The sequence below is a fragment of the Bombina bombina genome, chromosome 8, assembly GCF_027579735.1.
Source record: "Bombina bombina isolate aBomBom1 chromosome 8, aBomBom1.pri, whole genome shotgun sequence".
NCBI classification, from domain to species: Eukaryota; Metazoa; Chordata; class Amphibia; order Anura; family Bombinatoridae; genus Bombina; species Bombina bombina.
Window position 1 is genome coordinate 179,919,691 of NC_069506.1, and position 27,500 is coordinate 179,947,190.

A 27,500-nucleotide genomic window follows, 5' to 3' on the forward strand; every position below is an offset into this window, starting at 1 on the left:
TAACTGTAATGAATGAAGAACCAGTGTCATCAATCTATTCCTGCCAGCTGGACATATTAAAAGGCCTGTTTATTTTTTATAGAACCGAAGCACAGACATTAGAGGCAGGCAAGAAAAGAAGCAAGTCTGAACAGCAGGAAGCAGCTAGTGCAAGCAAAAGAGGCTAAAGCTGCAGATATGAGAGAAGCGAGACTCTTACTTACCTTTAGCTTGGACTGGATCTCGCGGGATTTCCTTCGTGCCAGCACCTGTATGTGGCTGCTGACCTGTGGAGAGAGAACCAAGAACTGGAATTACATCTCATACTGGAGTGTGTGCTCAGATAAAAGGAAAGTTTTACAAGCTAAGAGAGAATACTCCAGAATGCTTTATCTGTCACTGAAAAGGAATCACAGTCATATACATTAAATACTATACTGCAATTTGACATATCTTCTGTTACAAACCTCTTAGAAACCATTAACAAACACTTATTATAGTCTTAGGATTAGAAAAAAGATGAGTTTTTATTTTGACAGTTAAAGGGATTGGAAAGCTACAATTATACTTGCATAATTCAGATAGAGCATGTGACAATTTTAAATGCACTTGTATTATCAATTTGACTTTGTTCTTTTGGTATCCTTTGGCTCACCAGATGTGTGTAATGCATTGCTGTTCTGGAACAGAGTTTTACTATAAGTGATTTTTCTTTTTGCACTAGCCATTTGAATAGAATGTTTGCCTTGATAGCTGTACTACCATCCAAAGGTTTCAATAGCAAAATAGGTCTCAAATTCTCAATCTCTTTGATTAATTAAAAAAAAAAAATTACATTTTGGTGTATATTTTTTTTAATTTGATTTAAAAATGTAAATACTGAAATACCAAACTTAACATTTCCATGGTTTTAGATATTGTTTGTATTTTTCTTCTTAACTAATTCAACATAGTGAAATGTTTGTGTCATTTGTTTGCAAAAACATATGGCAGGATACTCTGCAAACCTTTAACAAATTCAGGCAAATGTGCTATTTTAATGACTGTGCTGCAACATTTGCCCATCCTGCATATGGTTAATAGGGGCATTGTAAACAAACACTTTATAGCCCTAATGTTAAGGAGGGAGAACCCTGATGAGAAAATATTGGTTTATTCTGAAAAGGAAAGTGCATTGCTTAATCACATTAATAAAGCTCTCTTTAAATTCATTGATGTGCCTAAATGGCAGTCCGCAAGGTGGCAGTGCATTAACATTAATATTTTATTAAGGAAACATGTCGCCATCTAGTGTATTATAGAAAAGTTTATTAAATGAGTGCCTCTGCCATTACTAAATTATCTTTAAAACAGACAAATGTAAAATGATTTCTGTAACTGAGCTGAGGAACTAAATGGTGGGTTAATTACAGTTGTTAAGTCTATGACCATATCAAATAAGAAAATCTTGAAAATATGATTTATTTGAATGCATTACTAATTGAATGCAGGGCTTGGCAAAGTGCATGTGCAACACAAACTGCAGCTTTGTGTTGGCAAAAAAAAAAAAAAAAAAAATCTGTGAAGGAAATGTAGACATAGTATATATAGTCTATTAATAATGCTGTGGGAGTTGACCCCAACAATCAATGCATTCCATAGACATGTTAGTACATCAACACGCACGTCCTGCTGGTTTCAAAATAAACAGTGTTAACTTAAAGGGACATTAAAGTAATTTTTTATACATATGCATTTAAGAATGAATCACTGCAGTGGAAAAAAGTTCTGAATTTAAAGGGACATTAAACAGCTGGGTACAACTACAGTAGCATGATTACTACTCACTGTGTTTTCCCTCCTGCAGCAACCTTTAACCACTTAAAGGGATACTAAACCCAATTTTTTTTTTCTTTCATGATTCAGATAGAACAGGCAAATTTATGCAACTTTCTAATTTACTCCTATTATCATTTTTTCTTCATTCTCTTGCTATCTTTATTTAAAAAGCAGGAATGTAAAGCTTAGAAGCCAGTCCATTTTAGGTTCAGCACCCTGAATAGAGCCTTACATTTTGGCAGCTACATTTAGCAAACCAATAAGCAAGCATAACCCAGGTTCTGAACCAAAAATAGGCCGGCTCTTAAGCTTTACATTCCTGCTTTTTAAATAAAGATAGCAAGAGAACGAAGAAAAATTGATAAAAGGAGTAAATTAGAAAGTTGCTTAAAATTGCATGCTCTATCTGAATCATGCAAGAAACAAAAATTGGGTTTAGTGTCCCTTTAAGGGCCAAGGGTTTTGCCAGTTTCTTTTCATTATGGCATTTTATGTTTATTGCCTGCACCCATACATATCATACACAGACACAAACAGGCAAACATTTTCTAGTTAAACCCTATATGTGTTCATAAAACAATAATAAATAGAAATTGAATACTGAAAAATGGGGACAAATTGAGGAGGATTTTTTGGCAGTTTTCTTTATAAACATTTCTACAAAACTAGTGCAGCTAAATAAAAATAAATCATGTATCATTCCTGATTTTATGAATACTCCATGTGTCTATGTTTTCAAGTAATTTATAGCAAATATAAACCAAATACTACAAAAGATCAAATTATTGGTTTATGCTAAAATTTGCTATGCTTGGACTGTAAGCTAAATAAATAGCAGTGGCACAATTCAACCCCAGGGTATTTATCTAGAGGTATTTTGACACATTATGTTTAACCCTTTTATCATCAAGGGCAGAAAAACTAAATTTAGGGGTCAAAAACCCACTTTATTAAAATACATTAAAATGATTTAAAAAACAAATACATTTTTAGTAAAATAAAATGTATTCATAAAATACATAAAATTTTATTAAAATTAATTTTACACTTTTTTTTACTGTACGTGTTCACTGGGACAGAAAGGGAGTGGCCAAGACAAACCATTGTTAAACAATGGCTTCTCATTTTTGACATGTGATCACTGTGACTGGCTATCACAATGATCACATGACCATGGGCCTCTTTTCTGTGCATCACTGGACTACCTCACTCCCGAGGTATCCAGTGATTGGCTACTAGGCCTGATAACATGCACTGGGGCATGCAAATTTTCTAGGCTCGATTTTAAAGTATACAATCACTATGACTGGCTGTCACAGTGATTATGTATACAGTAACTGCCACTGGTTCACCTCACATGCAGGCTTCCAGCAGCAGCATGATAGAAAACTGCTGCCAGAAATGGGTCTGCTCCTAAGCATACATCCCTTCTTTTTCAACAAATATACCAAGAGAATGAAGAAAAACTTAATATATGTAAATTAGTTTCTTTAATTGTATGTTTTATCTGAATCATGAAAGAAAAATAATTTGGACTTCGCATCTCTTTAAAGGCTAAACAACAGGGTACGGCACTGATCTTTAAAGAGAATAAAGTTGTTTTCATTGAACTCATTACAAAATCCAGCTGCTAAAGCTCTGCATTTTATACTGGGTGTCACCATCTTGTAACACCATTATTGTTGCATCCTGTGATAGATTTAGTTATTTTACAGATTTGTGACCTTACAAGCTTTTTGACATTTGTACCTTGTACTACAGTTTAGCTCACATAGAGCAGAAGCGATAACATTTTTGCACTTTTTTTGCACAGTTTAAAAATGACATAACAAATATAATCTCCAAGATGGCGGCGCCCAGTGTGAAGAAGCAGAGTTTCACTAACAAATACTTAGAATGACTTTGAAGACAGCTGCAGGCACAGGAGAAAAAAAAACAAAAAAACAATGCACCTGTAATTGTACTCCCTTTAAAACTCTCATTTTGTTAGCAACAGATGCACTGGCTTGCAGTCCTGTGACATACACCTTAACCCCTTAAGGACCAGCGACGTACCCTGTATGTCACTGGTCTTTTTTTGGGACTTGATTGTTTTATAGCACGGTCTTGCCACCAGTGTTGAGACTGCTCTATTCCACAAAGCCTGCTGGAGGGAGGGCATTCATAGTGTGTTCTTGCTAGACTAATGCTATTATGTCCTGAAAAAAACATTAACGACCAGTGACATACAGGGTACATTGTGGTCATTAAGGGGTTAAAGACCTTGAGTGTGTTTTACCTTGTCTCCGTTGCTGTGGCCAATTAGGGACAGATATAAATAAGTTCCCGCTCATATCTAGCAATCAATGTGCAGCATGTAGGAGAGTGAAGGTCCTGCATTCCATAAATGCACTTCAGCCTCTCTGGGGCAGTGGGGTAACTACAATTTTCAGATTTAAATAACAGGAAAAGCAGGCAAAAAAAATAACACAGCTGCACTGCAAATATTTATCACTATGCTAGAATTAATAATTTTATGTGGTATTACATTTTGTGTTTAAATTTCCCTTTAATGATTTTACCCTACCCTTATCACTGCAGATCTAGGGTCAGGAGTGTGCACGTATCTTGAGCACTTAAAATGGCAGCTCTGTTTGCAACAATGTATAATAATGTTACAAACATTCTTGCAGACACTACTGCTATATAGTGCGCAAGACACATACAGGTTTCTGAGATTACACCCAAAAGGATGCCAAGAGAACTTAATCAATTTTCTAATAATGGATGTAAATTATATTTTATTATATATTTTTTTATATATATATATATTATATTTTAATATATAAATATATATATATATATATATATATATATATATATATATATATATTAAAAAAAATTGCATTATCAATTTGACTCATGAAAGATTAATTTTGACTTTCATGTCCCTGATTTTGGTAACTTATAAGTAGTAGGATGCACATACTTTACACTAGCTGCTGACAGATGGAAGGAGCAAGGAGAAAAATTATATATATAAAGAAACAAAAAACAAGGAAAATTAGTTATTGCTATATTTGTGCCAAACAGAAATTGGTCTTCAATAGGTTGTGATACCATAAGAACAAACCATCATTTTACTAGCTGTTTCATTATATTCGCTTTCAAGACCTTTTTTTCCTCTGTTCTCCAGATTTAAGAAACAAACTGGAATTAAAGGGATAGACTACTCCAGAATTGTTATTGTTTAAAAAGATAGATAATCCGTTTATTACCCATTCCCCTGTTTTGCATAACCAACACGGTTATATTAATGTACTTTTTACCTCCGTGATTACCTTGTATCTAAGCCTTTGCAGACTGCCCCCTTATTTCAGTTCTTTTGACAGACATGCATTTAAGCCAATCAGTGCCCTCTCACTTGTAAATCCACAGGCGTGGTCACAATGTTATCTGTATGGCACACATGAATTTACGCCCTCTAGCTGTGAAAAACTGCCAAATGCATTAAAAACTAAGTTTATGCTTACCTGATAAATTACTTTCTTTTACGATATGACGAGTCCACGGATTTCATCCATACTTGTGGGATATTAACTTCCTGTTAGCAGGCGGTTAATATCCCACAAGTAAGGATGAAATCCGTGGACTCGTCATATCTTTGTAAAATAAATAAGGGGCGTCCTTCAAGGTTTTAGAAATTAGCATATGAGCCTACCTAGGTTTAGCATTCAACAAGGAATACCAAGAGAACAAAGCAAATTTGATGATAAAAGTGAATTAGAAAGTTGTTTAAAATTGCATTCCCTATCTGAATCATGAAAGTTTAATTTTGACTAGACTGTCCCTTTAAGACAATATGTTGCAGTGCTCCTTGGAATCCAACAGGCTAAATAATTTAACTCATACCATGGAAATAATTCATGAGTTATGTTTGGATGATTAATAGTTAATACATGTTGCATACAGTTTTACTTATGCATTCTCTCAGTTGCCTAAGAGGTCATTCATTTCTCACCTGTTTTCTTGTGCGCGTCTTTCCTGTCCGGAGCTTTATATATCTGGCTATTAACTCATTCCGACCTAAGAGACAGGGGGAAAAGAGTTGAAAATTGGATGAATTGAGAACCAAATAAATAAAGAACAGTGAACGGAAGTGTAAAGAGAGAAAGGAAAAACATAAGGGGAAAAAAGGAAGTACAATAAATACTTCATATAGAAATATTAATTTTATTTAAAAATACACACACATAGCAAAACAAAATATAGATTTTTTACAGTGTGATTTTATCCAACATTCAATTTATACTATAATGAATAGTTATTCTAATTCTTCTGTTTCAGAAATATTTGTTTGCACATTTTTTATTGGTTTGGGAAACCTGAGTAGTCTGGTCATATTTAATTAACCAATTGGCAGCCTTCTCTGGCACTAAAGGGATTTAAATCCAACTGTAATGAAAATGACGGCATTTATGGATTTTCCAAATTAAAAAAAAAAAAAAGTAAATTGAAATTTACAACAAAAAAAAAATAACTAACAGCTTTGCTTTTAATTAAAGTGGAGTCTAAAGTAATATGGTGCAAGGTCGTAAGAAGACTGACCTCAAGTAAAGACCGGGGGAGGGAGCATTGTATAACAGGCCACTGTGGCTTGTCTCCAAACAAACCAAAAAACTAAAATTAAAAAGTGTTCCCCTTAATTTGTTAACCTAACACTGAAGGCACTTACAGTCTTTCGAATAGGTTTAATTTGCGTGGTCAGCATAAAGGTGCCTGTTTGCAAAACAAATTCCCTCCCAGGCCCCAGGGAAATAAGGCCCCTTGTCTAAATTATCTTTTGTTGAATGGTGGTGAGACTGTGTATAGCTAGAGGCAGCCACACCTGGGTTAACTTATTACAATTATTTTCAGGTAATGTTTGTAGTGTATGTGTTTAATGGTTTAAGAAAGGAGAGGAAAAAAATAATACAAATATTTTCAAATAAATAGAAAAATGAAAGACATTATCAGATTGACATCATATTCATTAGTGGGGGGTTTTAACTGCTGTGGCATATTACCTAAATAAGAATGATTATCATGTAAATTAAATAAAGTTTTTTAATTTGAGCATTAACTGATACAAATTTTAAAGCCAATACAAATCAATCCTTTTTGCTTTCAGCACATGAAAAATAACCCAATTAGGTACTACAGCAATACAGATTTTGTGTATACTTTTATATTTTTTTTTAAATGTCATTGCATTTCCCTTGGAAAAACAATAGTGCAAATATATATAAAGCTTTTACTATGATAAAATATTATAATGAATATGTTTTATGATTTCTGCTATACGATGTAAGATAAGCATGTGTCACTAATTGCCCTGTTGTGGAGTTTGAGAAATATTGTCACAGCTGTAAGCTACCATATGAATCAACTACTTGATCACAGAAAAGAGTACATCTGCTGGACGGCTTCATTCCCCCGCGCCAGCCTCATGATACAACAGAGCTGCAGGGCCAACACATCCCCCTTCAGTGGAGCAAGTCACAGCACGTCGGTGACCAAATATAGGAATAATAAAAGAAGTGGGATGCTGAGTCTACTAAGTGATTGAAAGACTAATAAATGCAATGCAACAAAAAAAAAAAAACAGAAATGTTACAAAAACAAAAAAATACTAACATTTATTATTGTTCTTTTTATATCTGTGTCTTATACTGATTTATTTACAGGATGGAACACCAATATGTGCACAAGGAATCACATGCCCAGCGCAGACTGTATAGCTACTTAGCAGAAGTGCTTCCTAGATGATGTCCTTCTGCAACTCAAGTACAATGAGAATAACATTCCCAGTCCTTATTTTATCAAATCTCTTCAGTGAGTAAAATATCTCCATTCCCAAAGTTATCTCTTAGGGGGAGATTTATCAAGCTGAGGCGGACAGGGGCGCACATACGCGCCTTTGGCGCTGCAGCACGCCTCTGGCGGCCTGAATTCCCCTGACGGAATTCAGCATTGCACACGAGCGCTATTTTGCGCTCACGTGCAATCCCGCCCCCTGCCCACGCCCAGCCAATCACGCCCGGGCAGGAGCTGTCAATCTCCCCAGTCGGACTATACCGGGGAGACAGAAATTCACCACCTAGAAGGTGGCGAAAGGGTAGGGAAGCAGCGGTCCGATCGTTAAATACGGCATGCAAGTTCTCTTGTGAGAACCTGTAGTCGTAGGCAGGCGAAAGCCTGTCAAAGAGCTTGATAAATTGCCCCCTTAGTACTGAATTACTTTAAAATCTGAAGTGGTACCCCAAAGTGAATGAGCTCTATAATATAGCACTGGGAATTTTTCTCACTAGAAAGTTCCTGAAATTGTTAGTGAATTTAGGTCAAAGTAGATTCTTTTATGTGGGAATGTGGGTTTAGGGAACATCTCTGATTAAGTCATAATGATAATATAAAGTTGCATGTTTACTCAGAGTACAGTGGTGGTAAAGTGGGAAGGCATTTAAGGAGACATGAACATCACAATTAAACTTTCGTAATTCAGCCAGACCATGTCATTTTAAGAGACATTTCAATGCACTTCTATTATCAAATTAATTGTGTTCTCTTGATATACTTTGTTGAAAAGCATACCTAGCTAGGCTCAGAAGCAGCAATGCCCCACTGGGAGCTAGCTGGTGAATGGTGGCTACGCACATATGCCCCTTTTCATTGGCTTACCAGATGTGTTCAGCTGCTTTCATAGTAAATTGCTGCTCTGGAGTGAATGTTAACAATATTTTTGAGACTAGACTGAGGAGATTCACAAACTGTATTTCCTCAGTCTAGACTCAAATTGTAAACTGTGTAGAATGCTGGCTTAAGCAGAGGGGGCAGTTACTAGTGGTGTTCCTCAGGTGTCAGTTCTGGGGCCTGTTTTGTTTAACATATTTAATCAGAAATATCAGCAAAGGGCTACAGGGGAAAGTATGTCTGTTTGCAGATGATACAAACATTTGTATTAGAGTAGATGTTCCAGGGGGTAGAAAAATAAGAAGTGATATAAAAAAATTCAAGGCTTGGTCAAATGACTGGAATCTAAATGCAATTAGGGAAGAAAAATCAAAATGTTAATTACAGACTCAATGACACAACAAAGGATTGGGAATTATTATTTCAGATGATTTAAAATTTAGTATACAATGTAGTATTGCAGTGAGTAAAGTCAGTAGAATGCTTGGATGTATTAGTAAAGGTATTTGCAGCGGAAATATTAAGGTTCTTATGTCACTTTATAGATCATTAGTTAGGCCTCATCTTGAGTATTGTGCGTAGTTCTGGAGGCCATATTTTCACAAGGATATAAAAAAACTGGAATCTGTACAAAGGAGGGCTATAAAATGGTAAATGGTCTAAAAAATTAAAAAAAAAAAAAACTTACCAGGAAAGGCTCAATGACCTAAATATGTATAGCTTAGAGGAGAGAAGGGAAAACAGAATTTATGTTTACCTGATAAATTTCTTTCTCCAACGGTGTGTCCGGTCCACGGCGTCATCCTTACTTGCGGGATATTCTCTTCCCCAACAGGAAATGGCAAAGAGCCCAGCAAAGCTGGTCACATGATCCCTCCTAGGCTCCGCCTACCCCAGTCATTCGACCGACGTTAAGGAGGAATATTTGCATAGGAGAAACCATATGGTACCGTGGTGACTGTAGTTAAAGAAAATAAAATATCAGACCTGATTAAAAAAACCAGGGCGGGCCGTGGACCGGACACACCGTTGGAGAAAGAAATTTATCAGGTAAACATAAATTCTGTTTTCTCCAACATAGGTGTGTCCGGTCCACGGCGTCATCCTTACTTGTGGGAACCAATACCAAAGCTTTAGGACACGGATGAAGGGAGGGAGCAAATCAGGTCACCTAAATGGAAGGCACCACGGCTTGCAAAACCTTTCTCCCAAAAATAGCCTCAGAAGAAGCAAAAGTATCAAACTTGTAAAATTTGGTAAAAGTGTGCAGTGAAGACCAAGTCGCTGCCCTACATATCTGATCAACAGAAGCCTCGTTCTTGAAGGCCCATGTGGAAGCCACAGCCCTAGTGGAATGAGCTGTGATTCTTTCGGGAGGCTGCCGTCCGGCAGTCTCGTAAGCCAATCTGATGATGCTTTTAATCCAAAAAGAGAGAGAGGTAGAAGTTGCTTTTTGACCTCTCCTTTTACCTGAATAAACAACAAACAAGGAAGATGTTTGTCTAAAATCCTTTGTAGCATCTAAATAGAATTTTAGAGCGCGAACAACATCCAAATTGTGCAACAAACGTTCCTTCTTTGAAACTGGTTTTGGACACAGAGAAGGTACGATAATCTCCTGGTTAATGTTTTTGTTAGAAACAACTTTTGGAAGAAAACCAGGTTAAGTACGTAAAACCACCTTATCTGCATGGAACACCAGATAAGGAGGAGAACACTGCAGAGCAGATAATTCTGAGACTCTTCTAGCAGAAGAAATCGCAACTAAAAACAAAACTTTCCAAGATAATAACTTAATATCAACGGAATGTAAGGGTTCAAACGGAACCCCCTGAAGAACTGAAAGAACTAAATTGAGACTCCAAGGAGGAGTCAAAGGTTTGTAAACAGGCTTGATTCTAACCAGAGCCTGAACAAAGGCTTGAACATCTGGCACAGCTGCCAGCTTTTTGTGAAGTAATACCGACAAGGCAGAAATCTGTCCCTTCAGGGAACTTGCCGATAATCCTTTTTCCAATCCTTCTTGAAGGAAGGATAGAATCCTAGGAATCTTAACCTTGTCCCAAGGGAATCCTTTAGATTCACACCAACAGATATATTTTTTCCAAATTTTGTGGTAAATCTTTCTAGTCACAGGCTTTCTGGCCTGAACAAGAGTATCGATCACAGAATCTGAGAATCCTCGCTTCGATAAAATCAAGCGTTCAATCTCCACGCAGTCAGCTGGAGTGAAACCAGATTCGGATGTTCGAACGGACCCTGAACAAGAAGGTCTCGTCTCAAAGGTAGCTTCCAAGGTGGAGCCGATGACATATTCACCAGATCTGCATACCAAGTCCTGCGTGGCCACGCAGGAGCTATCAAGATCACCGACGCCCTCTCCTGCTTGATCCTGGCTATCAGCCTGGGGATGAGAGGAAATGGCGGGAACACATAAGCTAGTTTGAAGGTCCAAGGTGCTACTAGTGCATCCACTAGAGCCGCCTTGGGATCCCTGGATCTGGCCCCGTAGCAAGGAACTTTGAAGTTCTGACGAGAGGCCATCAGATCCATGTCTGGAATGCCCCACAGGTGAGTGACTTGGGCAAAGATTTCCGGATGGAGTTCCCACTCCCCCGGATGCAATGTCTGACGACTCAGAAAATCCGCTTCCCAATTTTCCACTCCTGGGATGTGGATAGCAGACAGGTGGCAGGAGTGAGACTCCGCCCAAAGAATAATTTTGGTTACTTCTTCCATCGCTAGGGAACTCCTTGTTCCCCCCTGATGGTTGATGTACGCAACAGTCGTCATGTTGTCTGATTGAAACCGAATGAACCTGGTCCTCGCAAGCTGGGGCCAGGCCTGGAGCGCATTGAATATCGCTCTCAGTTCCAGAATATTTATCGGTAGAAGAGATTCTTCCCGAGACCAAAGACCCTGAGCTTTCAGGGATCCCCAGACCGCGCCCCAGCCTATCAGACTGGCGTCGGTCGTGACAATGACCCACTCTGGTCTGTGGAACATCATCCCTTGAGACAGATTGTCCAGGGACAGCCACCAACGGAGTGAGTCTCTGGTCCTCTGATTTACTTGTATCTTCGGAGACAAGTCTGTATAGTCCCCATTCCACTGACTGAGCATGCACAGTTGTAATGGTCTTAGATGAATGCGCGCAAAAGGAACTATGTCCATCGCCGCCACCATCAACCCGATCACTTCCATGCACTGAGCTATGGAAGGAAGAGGAACGGAATGAAGTATCCGACAAGAGTCCAGAAGCTTTGTTTTTCTGGCCTCTGTTAGAAAGATCCTCATTTCTAAGGAGTCTATAATTGTTCCCAAGAAGGGAACCCTTGTTGACGGGGATAGAGAACTCTTTTCCACGTTCACTTTCCAGCCGTGAGATCTGAGAAAGGCCAGGACAATGTCCGTGTGAGCCTTTGCTTGAGGAAGGGACGACGCTTGAATCAGAATGTCGTCCAGGTAAGGTACTACTGCAATGCCCCTTGGTCTTAGCACCGCTAGAAGGGACCCTAGTACCTTTGTGAAAATCCTTGGAGCAGTGGCTAATCCGAAAGGAAGCGCCACGAACTGGTAATGTTTGTCCAGGAATGCAAACCTTAGGAACCGATGATGTTCCTTGTGGATAGGAATATGTAGATACGCATCCTTTAAATCCACCGTGGTCATGAATTGACCTTCCTGGATGGAAGGAAGGATAGTTCGAATGGTTTCCATCTTGAACGATGGGACCTTGAGAAATTTGTTTAAGATCTTGAGATCTAGGATTGGTCTGAACGTTCCCTCTTTTTTGGGAACTATGAACAGATTGGAGTAGAACCCCATCCCTTGTTCTCTTAATGGAACAGGATGAATCACTCCCATTTTTAACAGGTCTTCTACACAATGTAAGAACGCCTGTCTTTTTATGTGGTCTGAAGACAACTGCGACCTGTGGAACCTCCCCCTTGGGGGAAGTCCCTTGAATTCCAGAAGATAACCCTGGGAGACTATTTCTAGCGCCCAAGGATCCAGAACATCTCTTGCCCAAGCCTGAGCGAAGAGAGAGAGTCTGCCCCCCACCAGATCCGGTCCCGGATCGGGGGCCAATATTTCATGCTGTCTTGGTAGCAGTGGCAGGTTTCTTGGCCTGCTTTCCCTTGTTCCAGCCTTGCATTGGTCTCCAAGCTGGCTTGGCCTGAGAAGTATTACCCTCTTGCTTAGAGGACGTAGCACCTTGGGCTGGTCCGTTTTTACGAAAGGGACGAAAATTAGGTCTATTTTTTGCCTTGAAAGGCCGATCCTGAGGAAGGGCGTGGCCCTTACCCCCAGTGATATCAGAGATAATCTCTTTCAAGTCAGGACCAAACAACGTTTTCCCCTTGAAAGGAATGTTTAGTAGCTTGTTCTTGGAAGACGCATCAGCCGACCAAGATTTCAACCAAAGCGCTCTGCGCGCCACAATAGCAAACCCAGAGTTCTTAGCCGCTAACTTCGCCAATTGCAAAGAGGCGTCTAGAGTGAAAGAATTAGCCAATTTGAGAGCATTGATTCTGTCCATAATCTCCTCATAAGGAGGAGAGTCACTATCGAGCACCTTAAGCAGTTCATCAAACCAGAAATATGCGGCAGTAGTGACAGGGACAATGCATGAAATGGGTTGTAGAAGGTAACCCTGCTGAACAAACATCTTTTTAAGCAAACCTTCTAATTTTTTATCCATAGGATCTTTGAAAGCACAACTATCCTCTATGGGAATAGTGGTGCGTTTGTTTAAAGTAGAAACCGCTCCCTCGACCTTGGGGACTGACTGCCATAAGTCCTTTCTAGGGTCGACCATAGGAAACAATTTTTTAAATATGGGGGGAGGGACGAAAGGAATACCGGGCCTTTCCCATTCTTTATTAACAATGTCCGCCACCCGCTTGGGTATAGGAAAAGCTTCTGGGAGCCCCGGCACCTCTAAGAACTTGTCCATTTTACATAGTTTCTCTGGGATGACTAAATTTTCACAATCATCCAGAGTGGATAATACCTCCTTAAGCAAAATGCGGAGATGTTCCAATTTAAATTTAAATGTAATCACATCAGATTCAGCCTGCTGAGAAATGTTCCCTAAACCAGTAATTTCTCCCTCAGACAAAACCTCCCTGGCCCCCTCAGATTGGGTTAGGGGCCCTTCAGAGATATTAATATCAGCGTCGTCATGCTCTTCAGTAACTAAAACAGAGCAGCCACGCTTACGCTGACAAGGGTTCATTTTGGCTAAAATGTTTTTGACAGAATTATCCATTACAGCCGTTAATTGTTGCATAGTAAGGAGTATTGGCGCGCTAGATGTACTAGGGGCCTCCTGAGTGGGCAAGACTCGTGTAGACGAAGGAGGGAATGATGCAGTACCATGCTTACTCCCCTCACTTGAGGAATCATCTTGGGCATCATTGTCATTATCACATAAATCACATTTATTTAAATGAATAGGAATACTGGCTTCCCCACATTCAGAACACAGTCTATCTGGTAGCTCAGACATGTTAAACAGGCATAAACTTGATCAGAAAGTACAAAAAACGTTTTAAAATAAAACCGTTACTGTCACTTTAAATTTTAAACTGAACACACTTTATTACTGCAATTGCGAAAAAACATGAAGGAATTGTTCAAAATTCACCAAATTTTCACCACAGCGTCTTAAAGCTTTGAAAATATTGCACACCAATTTTGGAAGCTTTAACCCTTAAAATAACGGAACCGGAGCCGTTTTAAGCTTTAAACCCCTTTACAGTCCCTGGTATCTGCTTTGCTGAGACCCAACCAAACCCAAAGGGGAATACGATACCAAATGACGCCTTCAGAAGTCTTTTATAAGTATCAGAGCTCCTCTCACATGCGACTGCATGCCATGCCTCTCAAAAACAAGTGCGCAACACCGGCGCGAAAATGAGACTCTGCCTATGCTTTGGGAAAGCCCCTAAAGAATAAGGTGTCTAAAACAGTGCCTGCCGATATTATTATATCAAAATACCCAGATAAAATGATTCCTCAAGGCTAAATATGTGTTAATAATCAATCGATTTAGCCCAGAAAAAGTCTACAGTTTAAATAAGCCCTTGTGAAGCCCTTATTTACAATCGTAATAAACATGGCTTACCGGATCCCATAGGGAAAATGACAGCTTCCAGCATTACATCGTCTTGTTAGAATGTGTCATACCTCAAGCAGTAAGAGACTGCACTCTGTTCCCCCAACTGAAGTTAATTGCTCTCAACAGTCCTGTGTGGAACAGCCATGGATTTTAGTTACGGTTGCTAAAATCATTTTCCTCATACAAACAGAATTCTTCATCTCTTTTCTGTTTCTGAGTAAATAGTACGTACCAGCACTATTTGAAAATAACAAACTCTTGATTGAATAATGAAAAACTACAGTTAAACACTAAAAAACTCTAAGCCATCTCCGTGGAGATGTTGCCTGTACAACGGCAAAGAGAATGACGGGGTAGGCGGAGCCTAGGAGGGATCATGTGACCAGCTTTGCTGGGCTCTTTGCCATTTCCTGTTGGGGAAGAGAATATCCCGCAAGTAAGGATGACGCCGTGGACCGGACACACCTATGTTGGAGAAATCAAGTATATTAAGGAGCTTAGTAAAGCTGAGGCTGTGATTATTTTTCATAAAAAGAAAAGAAAAAAAAGTCAAGAACAAGGGGTCATGCTCTCAAGCTGAAGGGTAGTATATTCAGGAGTAATTTGTGGAATTACTTCTTAAAGAAAGGGTGATTGATTCATGGAATAAACTTCCACAAGAGATGGTAATTACAAACACTGTGGGGGACTTATAAAATGCCTAGGATAAGCATCAGACTATCCTAAGAACTAGATAAGCCCAGAGGCAGAACTTTTTTTCACTTTTTGCAATGAGATATTTTTAGTGAAACATTTTCTGCATTATTTTTAAATAAAATTCAATTTTAAATTAGGCAGTTACACTAAAGTACCAGTTCAGCAGCAATGTGTTGATTAACTGGAGAATAAAACATTTTTTTTTATAATATAGTGCAGTAGTGGAAACCTACATTGCAAATTAGCTTCAGACAAAAAAAAAACAACTTGTAAAATGTCTCTTGAATAAATTTGTTTCCTTTTCTCTTGGTCTAATATAAAAATATAGTAATAAAAAAGGTGCATTGCTCATAAGAATGTCTTACATTCAGAAAAAACAGCTTTGCTGACTGGGATAGGCTAGGGGGCAGTATTGAAAAAAATCTGAGAGCCAGTCAACAATCAATGCACTGCTGCTTTGCAGCGCTACTGCATATTTGACTGTTCACTTCAAACAGCACTTTGCTCTGGATGCACTGGGGCCGAATTATCAAGTTACGAATGGAGCTTGATGCCCCCGTTTCCTTGTGAGCCTTCAGGCTCGCCGGAAACAGCAGTTAGGAAGCAGCGGCTGCAGACATCAATCCGCACAATCCTATACGATTGGGCTGATTGGCCGCAAATCTGCAGGGGGCAGCATTGCACAAGCAGTTCACAAGAACTGTGTGTGCAATGATAAATGCCGAAAGCGTATGCTGTAGGCATCTATCAATGTGCGGCGGACATGACACGCTTCATCGTATCATGTCCGCTCGCACTTACATAAATCGGCCCCACTGTGTTAAGAAAAACTTTCACAGTGCAGCCAGAGTACAACTCTATTTGAAGAGAACAGCCTGATGGGGAGCAGCGCTGCAAAGTTAAAGCGCTAACGGTTCCTGCATGTGTCCTGTTCTTCCTGCAGACATGTTGCATTTTCTGTGATGACATCTCAGATCACAGCATGTTCTGCCATGGGGTAGATAAGTTTATACTTTTAGGAAATTTTGGGCAAACTTGCTAGGCCCATGGTTCGTATCTGCCGTCAAAATCTATACTTCTATATTGTTAACCCTCTTTCAGATGTTAAACAAATAGTTTAAGCAAGCAACAGTGCAATAATAAAATAATGTTGTACACAGAGCATTTTCTAGCATGTATCTCTTTAAATTTTTTTTAAAAAAGATGAGCAAAAGAACCCACCATAAGCTTATGACACGTGTTATAATCATCTGCACAGAAACAGAAGTGCACAGGGGCATTTGTAGGCGTCAGTAATAGTAGCAGAGCAACAAGAGATGTTAATAGTATTTTATTTTTTATTTTAACATATATAATAAAAGCATAGTTGTTAAAATTTACACACACTCACAACAAAAAACAAACAAAAACACAAGCAAGTATATTTTGGTTTAAATTTAAAGCATACCCCCCCCCCCCCCATACTTCACCCCTTCCAACTTTACTTGAGAAATCTAAGAGATATTTTGATAAATCGATAGGATTATGATATTATGATTATTCATCATAATAATAGTAATAATAGCAGCAGCAGCATTCTGGGTAGACCAAACCTCATCCTACAAAAGCATGTGACCTTTCTAGCAAAAGTGAAAGAATTTTGTGCACATGGCTTTGAGAGGAATTTTTTTTTTTTTTTTGCACATGGCTTCAACAAACATTGAACTTGGCAACTAATCTGATGTGTACAAAACACATATTTTGAGGTACAGTTCTGTATGGTATAGTACTATTATTATTGGCAACAAGTGTAATTGAGATTTCAGGTTTCAATATTTGCCTTTGAAAGAACATTTTCTGCCAACTGTTTTACAGCAGCATAGCCTGTACACCAACTAGGCAATATTAAAACATTCCTAAAATAAAAAAACACACAAAAAAGCCTCAATATGCTTGTCTGCATTTGGACAAATCAATAAGATGAATGTAATTTAAATTTCAACATTTCCAATTCCCTTTCATGCCAGTAGCTAATCCTTCTGCTGAAGACCATGGCTATTTCGTTATGCCTAGTTACCCAACAAAGAGTAAACAGGTTCCAGTGAAACAGTCTTTTTCTCTTTCAATAATAGCTTTTCTGTGCATGTAACAAATGTTATTGAACAGGTTCTCAAGTCTGATGTGTAATGTCTGTCAAATTTGGGGCAGATGCAGGAAAACGACACCTGTCCAATGTTTTAGCAGACAAACAGAGTCTTTATCCAGTATGTCCCTATGGGAGAACAATATAACTCTTTAGTTAAGCATATTACCCCTTAAATCCATGTAGGCTGGAATAGCTGAAATCACAAAGCTACAGTTATCCGGGCGCGTTTTCACATGCACACATCAGGTCTAACAAGGGAAACTACTTCTGTCCCAGGGAACTTTAAAAATAAATAAATCATGAGAATGATTCATATCGCCCTGTGTAATTGTTTGCACTGTATATTTAACTCTTTGGTTTCCTTTTAAGAAAATGTTTTAGCAACAGGTTTTTTTTGTTTGTTTTTTTAAATAACTAGAGTTGAATGTACTTTATTGAAAATTGCTCACATCAAAGTGCCGGAGCTTGAATAATCAGAATTGCATAAGTTTACCAATTTTGTTGCAAGCATTATGACTATTTTATTCACTGACCTTTATATGGTTCTATTTAAAATGGGTTGACAAATTCATTTTTTTCCCCCCTAAATTTGGGAACCTGCAAAAATGCCGATGAGTCCAGCACAATTATGTATGAGCAGACAAGGGTGTTACTATTCCAATTTGCGTTGGGTAAACCAAAAAATTTGTAAGTACAATTCTAGAAGTCAAGGGTCCCAAGATTTGTAAAGCTTTGATGTACATTGTTTCTAGTATTTTAATACATTTTTACTGCTACTCTGTTATTAAGTTTCAGAAAATTACACACAATAAAAAAATAAAAAAATATGTAGGAGCCAAGGATCCTGCCTGTGAAAGGCACTAACCCAAAAACAGAAATGGAGATGAAACAGCATTTATAGCGCTGCGGAATCTGTTGGCGCTCTACAAATAACCGATAATAATTTATAGTTTGTTTTAATGTATAGGGAGAATGTAAGGGATTTATTTTAGCCTGACCCAAAATCTGTGTGGAATGTTCAACTAAGAGAAAAAGGCAAATTCTAATACAAAATATATGCTGTAATTCAGGTAGAGTATATCATTTTTGCATCACAGATCCCTGCTAGTTCTGTGTTTAAGTCCCCAAAAGGCTTTAAAAACTTAGGTAAAGTTACTCCTGGGAGCTACAAGCATTGCAGCTCCAATGAGGAAACAACAGGTGATTAGCAGCTACAGTATGTGCGATTGTTGTTTCTGCAATGCTAGCAGTTACCTAGTGGGATATGACTTATGTCTTTAGTGACATTGCAGGATTAAACACTTAGGAGCCAATCACAACTAAAGAGAAAAAGAAGAGAAAAAAAAACACGCCTCAGAGTACAGTGTCTAAAGCATAAGATGGAGATTATTTCATACTTATTTTACATTTATAGCTATTGAATATAAAATTCTGGAATATGGGGGAGGGGGTAGCTTTACCGGCATTAACAAAAGTTTAAATGAAAGAAATAAAGAAGTCACATAAATAAGAGTGTATAAATATAAACACTCAACAACAAGAACAAACAAAATCTGTTTATTTTAATGAATATATAATGTTGTGCATATTCCAGATGAAAACAAAAAAAACTGTTAAGCAAGAGACAGTTGTTGGAGGAGCAAACGGGTGAATTTAGCGAATGCTGAGATGAAGCGGCCCAAGAATTTTTTTATTTTTTTTTAAGTGAATTTCAAGCAGAGAGAGTCATGTATTGGTGTTAAAAGGAAACCGGAGCAAGGCATGACAGCTGCTTTGGGGGGCATAGGTCACTGCTTGTGCATTCATGGGCTTAACAGTTTGAAGGCAGCACCTGCCAGCTTCAGGGTGTGCCTTGAATTTGCACTGCAGCTCTGCTGACATGTGACAGCGTACAAGAAGAGTGGAAGAAATATAACAAAGAAGGATTACAAACATAATGAAAAAGCTTACAGTGTTGAGTAGGAGTTGTGTTATAGTTTATTTAGCAGACATGCACGAGCGCTGGAATTAGGGTGCAAGAAGCTCACAGACCTGAGGCCCTAAAATGTCATACTATGAAAATAGGCCAGTCCTGTTTTAGCAACGGATAAAGCCCCAGGAGACAATGTAAACGATAATGAATGTGATGGGTGTGCAGCTACAGAAGTATAGACAACTAATACACCCTTTTCCACATAACTATAAGGCTACCACACAAACAAACACCAAAGTAAGTAATACCTAACGTTACAATGCTTGAATGGGCGGTAAAAATCAAAATTAAACTTTTCTGGTCTAGATAGAGCATGTCATTTTAATCAAACTTCCAATTTGCCTCTATTACCAAAATTTGCTATGTCCTCTTGGTATTCTTTGCTGAAGTATACATCTAGGTTGGTTGCATCATGAAGTGGTAAAGTTAACATTGCGCAACCTCTTGCGTGAGAGCAGGGCGCGTTAACCACCCCGAACAAGTGACTGGTGGGGTCATTTATCTCTCCAGCTCTGAGATGGCACAGAGGAATTTAAGAAGCAATATCTGCTTTTTAAATTTGAGATTGCAGACTTGCGTATGTGAAACTACATCACAAAGCTTCAAAAGCGGTAAAGGCAGCTTGATACATTTTTCCCCTTTAAAGCGTTAGATATTTTTTTAACCCACATAAAGGGCAATCATAGCGTACGCCTTGCCAAACCTTACAGTTTTCAATAGTATAATTACCTGGCACATAGGCTTACCATCTATTGAACTAATTCATTTATTGCATAAACCACTGGTTTTAGGCCTCCCCAACAGCCCAGGTTTTCAGAATTACCTAGGATAAGAGCGGCTAAAATAACTATGTTTATTAATCGGCTGATTATTTCACCTGTGCTCTAGTTCAGATATCCTCAAAATGTAGCCTGTTATGGAGGCCTGAGGTGGCAGAAACAAATCCACATCAAGAAGCTTGCTCATTATATGATATAAGCCTCTAAGATGAGAGAGTTTAAGTACAAATATGTATTTGCCTTGCCGCAAGAGCTAAACCCTAAAAAAAAATTAAAAAAAATTTGATCTCAAAGTGTTTTCAATAGTTTAACTAGTTCAGAATAGAATAGCTGACATAATTTAAAAAGCCCCAATTAAGCAATTTTAAGTTACACTTTAGTTTTTAAGTTATGTTGCATAATAATTTATGTGAGAAGCATGGCTGCAATTTTATTCCAAGATGGCAAACCCTCTGACCAGCAAACCTTAAAGGGACAGTCTACACCACAATTGTTATGGTTTCAAAAGATAATGCCTTTACTAACCATTACCCAGCTTTGCACAACCAACATAGTTATATTAATACACTTTATAACATTTAAACCTCTAAACTTCTGCCTGTTACTAAGCTACTACAGGAAGTCTCTTATCATATGCTTTTTTATTAGCTTTTCACAACAAGAGACTGCCAATTCATGTGAGACATAAAGATAACATTGTGCTCACTCCCATGGAGTTGTGCATGACAATGCACTAATTGGCTAAAATGCAAGTCAATAGATAATAAATAGCCATGTGATAAGGGAGCTGTCAGAAGAGGCTTAGATACAAGTTAATCACAAAGTTAAAAAATATATTAATATAACCATGTTGGCTGTGCAAAACTGGGGAATGGGTAATCAAGGGATTATCTATCTTTTTAAACAATAAAAAAGGGTGGCCCTTTAAATGTACTTAAATAGGTACTCCAGGAAAAGTATATTGGAGTGGATGTCACTCCCAGCCTTGCTGCACTATAACTCTGCAGCTTTCTGTGGTATGTGCGTCTGTACACTGACCCAGACAAGTTCATAACCAGGCACACTTCTGGTGACCTCCAGGGACAGTGTAAGCACAGAGTGTAGGTTTGGGGAATGATACTGCATAGAAATGTGTTTTATAGAGATAATAAACAGACACAATATACACACACAATTTACCTAGGTAATCTCCCACCCTTATACATATTCCCTGAATTCTACCCTACTTCTAAGTACACTAACCAAAAGCTCCCCATACTCTTACACACAACGCAGCACTCTACCGCATTTAACTAAAAAAACAAATAAAAAATATGCAGCAAATCCAGAAGACATTATTTCACAAGTAATTTTAGGAAACACTTTCTACAAACAGCGTGGTTCATTCATTGAATAAACTTCTGTTATAAGTGATAATATTAGGATGTAAGGACATTAAAAGAAAAACTTTTAAACAGAAAAAAAAAATGCAGTTTAAAGTCATAAACCTTAAAATTTGTGCTTATATCAGCTAAAGTTATTTGATGGATAGCATATGTGTACATGCTCCAAAAACAAACATCAAACTACAAAAGGTATAAAAAAAAAAAAAATATGAGGCTTTATGTAGAAATGAATAGATGCAACCTCTCGAGGGACCAGAGCAATAATGTGCAGTACGCCGAGAAATATACCCAAGGCTGACCTGGTTGAACATAGAAGTTTGGTGATCCAAAGTGAATATTTGAACTGCAATTACAACTAAGTGGCCAGGATCTTTATTTTCCTTGGTAAAAATAGTTGTGGACAACAATATGTTTATGTCAAACGGTAGAACACTGAGCTGAAATTTGGCTTTAGTTTCCCTCCCTCTTCTCACTAATACTGAGCTTTAAGTGCAGGTATGTACTTTTGCAGATGAATTCCACATAACACTGTGGAAATGTTGACATTGCAGTGGAAGTGTTTGAGGACACTTTTGGAAAGGAAAAAAAAAAAAAAAAAGGACAAATTCTTTCTCGCCAGTTGAGAATGGCTCGAGAAGAAAAAAAAGATGCCCGTTTTAAAAAGTCTCCTTGATGGTTTCATTTTTTATGTTAATTGGGAATCAAGAAACAGTATTGTTAAAGGGACAGTATACACCATTTTTTATATAACTGCATGTAAGAGACACTACTATAAAGAATAATATGCACAGATACTGATATAAAAATCCAGTTTAAAAACTTAAAACTTTGGGGCTTGGTTAGGAGTCTGAAAATCAGAGCAAAGTTATTTAAAAATAAGCTAAACTATCCTTTTTTTTTTTTTTTTAAACAAAAAAAACTGTATGGGATATATAAATGGATCATCTACAAAATATTTATGCAAAGAAAAATCTAGTGTAGAATGTCCATTTAATGGCTGAACTAATATCCTTCAAGAGGCTGCTTCTTGGGTGGTAACTAGCCATAGAACAAGCTATTATGCTATTGTTCGTTCCCAGGTTGAGCGCTTCTCTCTTTTTATTTATCAAAATTATGTCACTTAGGGAAGTCTCCCTAAGTGTGATGTGGGAATCCAGACGTGGATAAGTTGCTCAGTGCGCCTAGAGGGATATCGCTGCACCTCACTGACGAGGCCCACAATAGACCTAAACGTACGTCTGGGGTTTTGCCGTTTCGCTCGTTCAGAGAGGGATTGCCTGGTATTTCAGGGCTGGACTGTACTGTGAAGTCAGGATCAGAGCTATTATGCTATTGTTCGTTCGCAGGTTGAGCACCTCTCTCTTTTTATTAATATCCTTGATATGTTTGTTGCTTTAAAAATGAACTTTTTTTATTTGTTGCATCTAAGAAAGGGTATTTTAAAATGCTTTTTGCAAAATGGATGTACCAATAAAAAGAAAACATTTTTTCTGTTTTCATGTTTCTGAGGTCTGCCAGTGTCCACCAATGAAGCAATGGGGAGTCCTGCTTATCAGCCAATGAGCATTCAGTCCCTAGGATTCAGAAGTACACAGGCTGAATTTAAATCAAAATAAAGAGTTTAAATACTAAGCATAGAATTATAAATGTTATGCTTATTATATCAATGTTTTCATATGAATAGGTTTTAAATGTTTTAAAGGAACATGAATATAGATTACCTAGCAAGCATGTGATGTAGTGCATATTATAGGATTTTGGTTTGTAACTTTTTCACCATTATACACATTTCAAGGTGCTTTTCGAACCTTACCCTCACCCAACAGGCCCCCTCTCTTGCGCACTAATATACGTTATTTGCAACTAACTATACAAACCCCTAAGCTCTCTCACAATGTAACACACACACCCATGAGGTGCTCTCCTGTTAAATGCTCCCACCAGGTACACCCACTCTTACATGCCGAGAAACCAGATTGTGAAAGAAAAGTCAGTCTTTCTGGGTTACAGGGATGTTGTTTTAATAAATTACAGTTTTAAACCTGAAAGCAATTCAAAAATATAAGATTTTTTTTTTTAAATTGACCATTAAGAGAGATTAAACATCACTTATACATTTACTGTCTTGCTGAAAACATTAGCCATAGCAGCCACAAATTAAAGATAAACGAGACAAGCCAAACAAGTTTGGTTACTTTTGTCTTTGATCTAAACCTAATGCCTCTAATGATAAAAAGGTCACAAGATGAGAAGCTGACAGGAAGAGACACATACAAAAAGACAAACAAACAACAAAAAACTTACAAAGAGTTCACGCAAGAGTTTGAATTTGCACTCACATGCAAAAAAATCAGGTTAATTTCTTATCTCTGCTTTCTGTTAATAGAAATTAAAATACTTTAAAGGGGCATTACTTTTGAATGACTAACTCTAGCTACATTGTGCTTAAAGGGTTACTAAACACAAAATCTTTCTTTCATAATTCAGATAGAGAATACAAATTTAAACAACATTACAATTGACTTCTATAATTTATTTTGCTTCATTTTTTAGATATCCTTAGTTGAAGAAAAAGCAATGCGCATGGGTGAGCCACTCACACGAGGCTTCTATGTGCAGCAACCAATCAGCATCTTCTGAGCATACCTAGATATGCTTTTCAGCAAAGAATATCAAGAGTATAAAACAAATTAGATAATAGAAGTAAATTAGAAAGATGTTTAAAATTGTATTCTCTTTCTAAATCATGAAAGTAAAAATGTGGGTTTCATGTCCCTTTAAACTCTGTATCATAACTTCAGAGTTTGGAAACTTACAATGATTGGTAAATATGTACAACTACTCATAAGCTATGTCTTGCTTGTGAGCTCATGAGTGAGCCTTTATCTATATGTTCAACCTCTGAATGCCAGGCTGCTACTTGTGATTTTAAGGCCAGGATCGGATCATGGCGGACTGCCTACGACGCAAGGCATGACCCAAGTCCGATTTGCCATTACCTAAAATGAGGAGGCTGTAGTAGGTCATATAAGGTAGGACGTTCCATGACGTCCTAACGGCGTTAAAGCCCAGCGCTATGTGATTATTCATAGAAACTGGGAATATTTGATATAATAAAGAAAAGTATTTGTTTAAAATACTGAATCAATATTTGCTAGAATCACGACAGCGTCTTGCACAGCCAAAGTCAGCTTGATGTGACTACTTCTAATGTACTATTTTGTATCTATATGCTTTGTAGTCCACAATGATATCGCTTCATACACCTTTATTGTAAATTTATCATGTTTGTTTGTGTAATGTGCATAGTCTGTTCCTATTTGTAAAATGTTATGTCACCATAAGAAAGACAACCTTTTTTTGAAGAAATAGTGCTGACTTGACTTGACAATCAGGTAAAAGAATTCCATCCACTGAAATAACAAACAGAATAGAAACCTAAGAATTAGTGGCTAATCAAAATATTAATAACCATAAACAAAAGGGCTTGACAAATTTGTTTAAAATCTAGGAGTCAGCATAAACATAAAGAAAGAATAAGATATCTGACAAGTGGTGGTTCTAACGCACACTGCAACCAGAAGAGCAAATAGGAGCTTAGATCATGCTGGTCTCAGTGGACAATTTAGTGGATATTATATCACAAGTTTTTAGTTGCCAAGGCAACCTGACACCTTGAAATTGTCATGCCTATAGCTATACAAAATGCTAAATATAAAATTTGCCAGAAGGAAGACTGTATGACCAACCTATACGAGTTTGAGGCCGAATAGTGTAAGGAAATAAATAACAAAATAAAAATACATAATAATTATAATATAAAATAAAATAAGAAGGTAGTACAGGAGGAAGAAGAGAATAAATCTGAATAGGGAGTTTCCACAGACTCCAAGTTAAACTACTTCTAAAGAGTAACAAATGCATTGTGCATATATAAATAAGAAATTAAATTTCAAATAAAACTGTACTTGGAAAAACACTATTTTTTTTACAGTTATTCCTTTCAATACACTATAAAGCATCAAGGTTTAATATGAGCTACGTTACAGAACTTCTGTTGCAGTGACCATATATCTTACAGTGGTACCATATGCTGCCTCCCTAAGTACAGACTCATCTGGAAGCCACATGTCACGTGCCTCTCTCACTCTAAAGCAATTCTGTGAATCTGAGCAAATGTGGCTGGCTATGCTGGAATTCCTGGTATCTGAGCTAGTAGAACCTTGGTTGTGGAAGGGCATTTGGATGTGAACTGATCTTTAAATGGATGAACGATAGACATCCCATCATGGTCACATGTCATTATCCAAACTTGTCATTCAGAGAAATTAAAAAGGAAAATAATTCCTTTTATGCAATGCTTAAAAATTCAGCCAAAAGCAGTCAGCCTTGTTCTATATCTATAAATAATTTAAATTGGTTAACGAAGTAAAATCATAAATATATCAGTAATGATAATTTTTAAAACTCAAATAATTTATCATTGCTAAATTTTTTCCCCACTTCACTAACTTTAGTAACGGTCATACAACTGAATGAGTTAACTAATTTTATATTAAAGTAGGGAGAGCTGAACAAGATCAAACATATTGTAAAATGAAATGCATCATCCAAGTGTATTTTTAAACACCTTAAACACCAGATGCCAGGAAATGGTGGACTTTGCAATTTCTCCTTATAAAAATCTTCTGATATATAAATTTAACCAGTCTGGCAGCCGAATGGTTAAATGTTTTTTTCCCTAGCACATAATCACATAGCTGATATCACTCAATATTATCAATTATACTATATAAATTGTCATTAGGATTAGATAATCCCTAAAAGCAGACTCCTGTTTATGCCAGGTAGTCTTGAATTACGTTGCTATGTTATAGATTAGTTGATAGTATTGCATAAAAGCAGTCATTTAGAAGTTGTGAAAACACAAAAACACAGAAATCATATAGGGACACAAAAAAAAAAAACATTTTTATATTTCCAGTAATTTAAATGAATGAAGGAAATGTCTAAAGCAACAACCGATTTATCTAGCCACAGCGAACAGGGGTGTTCTTATGCGCCCTTGTCAGCCGCAGCTCGCCTCTCGTGGGTAGAATTCAGTTGGCGGAATTCAGCATTGCACGAGAACGCTCTTTTGCACTCTTCTGCAACACTGCACCCTGCCCGAGCACAGCCAATCACGCGTGGGCAGGAGCTATTAATCTTCCCGGTCCTTGTGAGACCGGAGATATTGAAAGACTGGGAGAAGAGGATAGGAAGCACAGCCAATCACGCGTGGGCAGGAGCTATTAATCTTCCCGGTCCTTGTGAGACCGGAGAGATTGAAAGACTGGGAGAAGAGGATAGGAAGCATGGGTCTGATGAACACTGCTTGCAGGCTCTCTTGTGAGAATCTGCAGTCATAATATGGCAAACAGCTTGATAAATCGCGCCATGGGGTAGATTTATTATCAGTCAAGCATACTACTGGCAGTGCAATGGGAGATATACAATGGCTATATAAATATGCTTACCCATTATAAAAAGCTAAAAAAAAAACACCAAAACAAAATGATATATTACAGCAAGCTAGCTTATACGGTTTGGTTTTATATTAGCCAATAAAGTGCATGTTGGGGTAAAATTTAAAGAACAATGAAACCAAAAATGCAAACTACACATTAGCTTTGTCTGTTTATTGCAAACGGTAGCACTAATAACGAGCTACTTGTAAATTATAGTGGGCAGAGAACTTGAAACAATATAGACATTTTCCTTAAGTCAACAGATGAGGATTAGGCGGAACTGTAGCAAAATGCAGAGCACGTAACATTCTGTTCTTAAAAGCTGATTTGGCAGTGAATGAGTTAATGTGGCTAGAAACCTCATTACAGGGCCTGTCCTGTAATAGATAAGGAGAGTGTGTGTG

General features: G+C 37.7%; 1 protein-coding gene across 3 annotated transcripts in view; it reads right to left on the reverse strand.

Moving 5' to 3' along the window:
• The window catches only part of LOC128638656 (transcriptional enhancer factor TEF-1), a 130,109-nt gene that overhangs the window by 58,646 nt on the left and 43,963 nt on the right, over nucleotides 1-27,500 (reverse strand). For all 3 annotated transcript variants that reach the window (XM_053690761.1, XM_053690760.1, XM_053690759.1), the window contains 2 exons: nucleotides 5,798-5,862; nucleotides 204-266 (listed from right to left, as the gene is read on the reverse strand). In XM_053690761.1, the coding sequence (XP_053546736.1) occupies nucleotides 204-266; nucleotides 5,798-5,862 (128 nt within the window). The remainder of the gene's footprint in view (nucleotides 1-203; nucleotides 267-5,797; nucleotides 5,863-27,500) is intronic.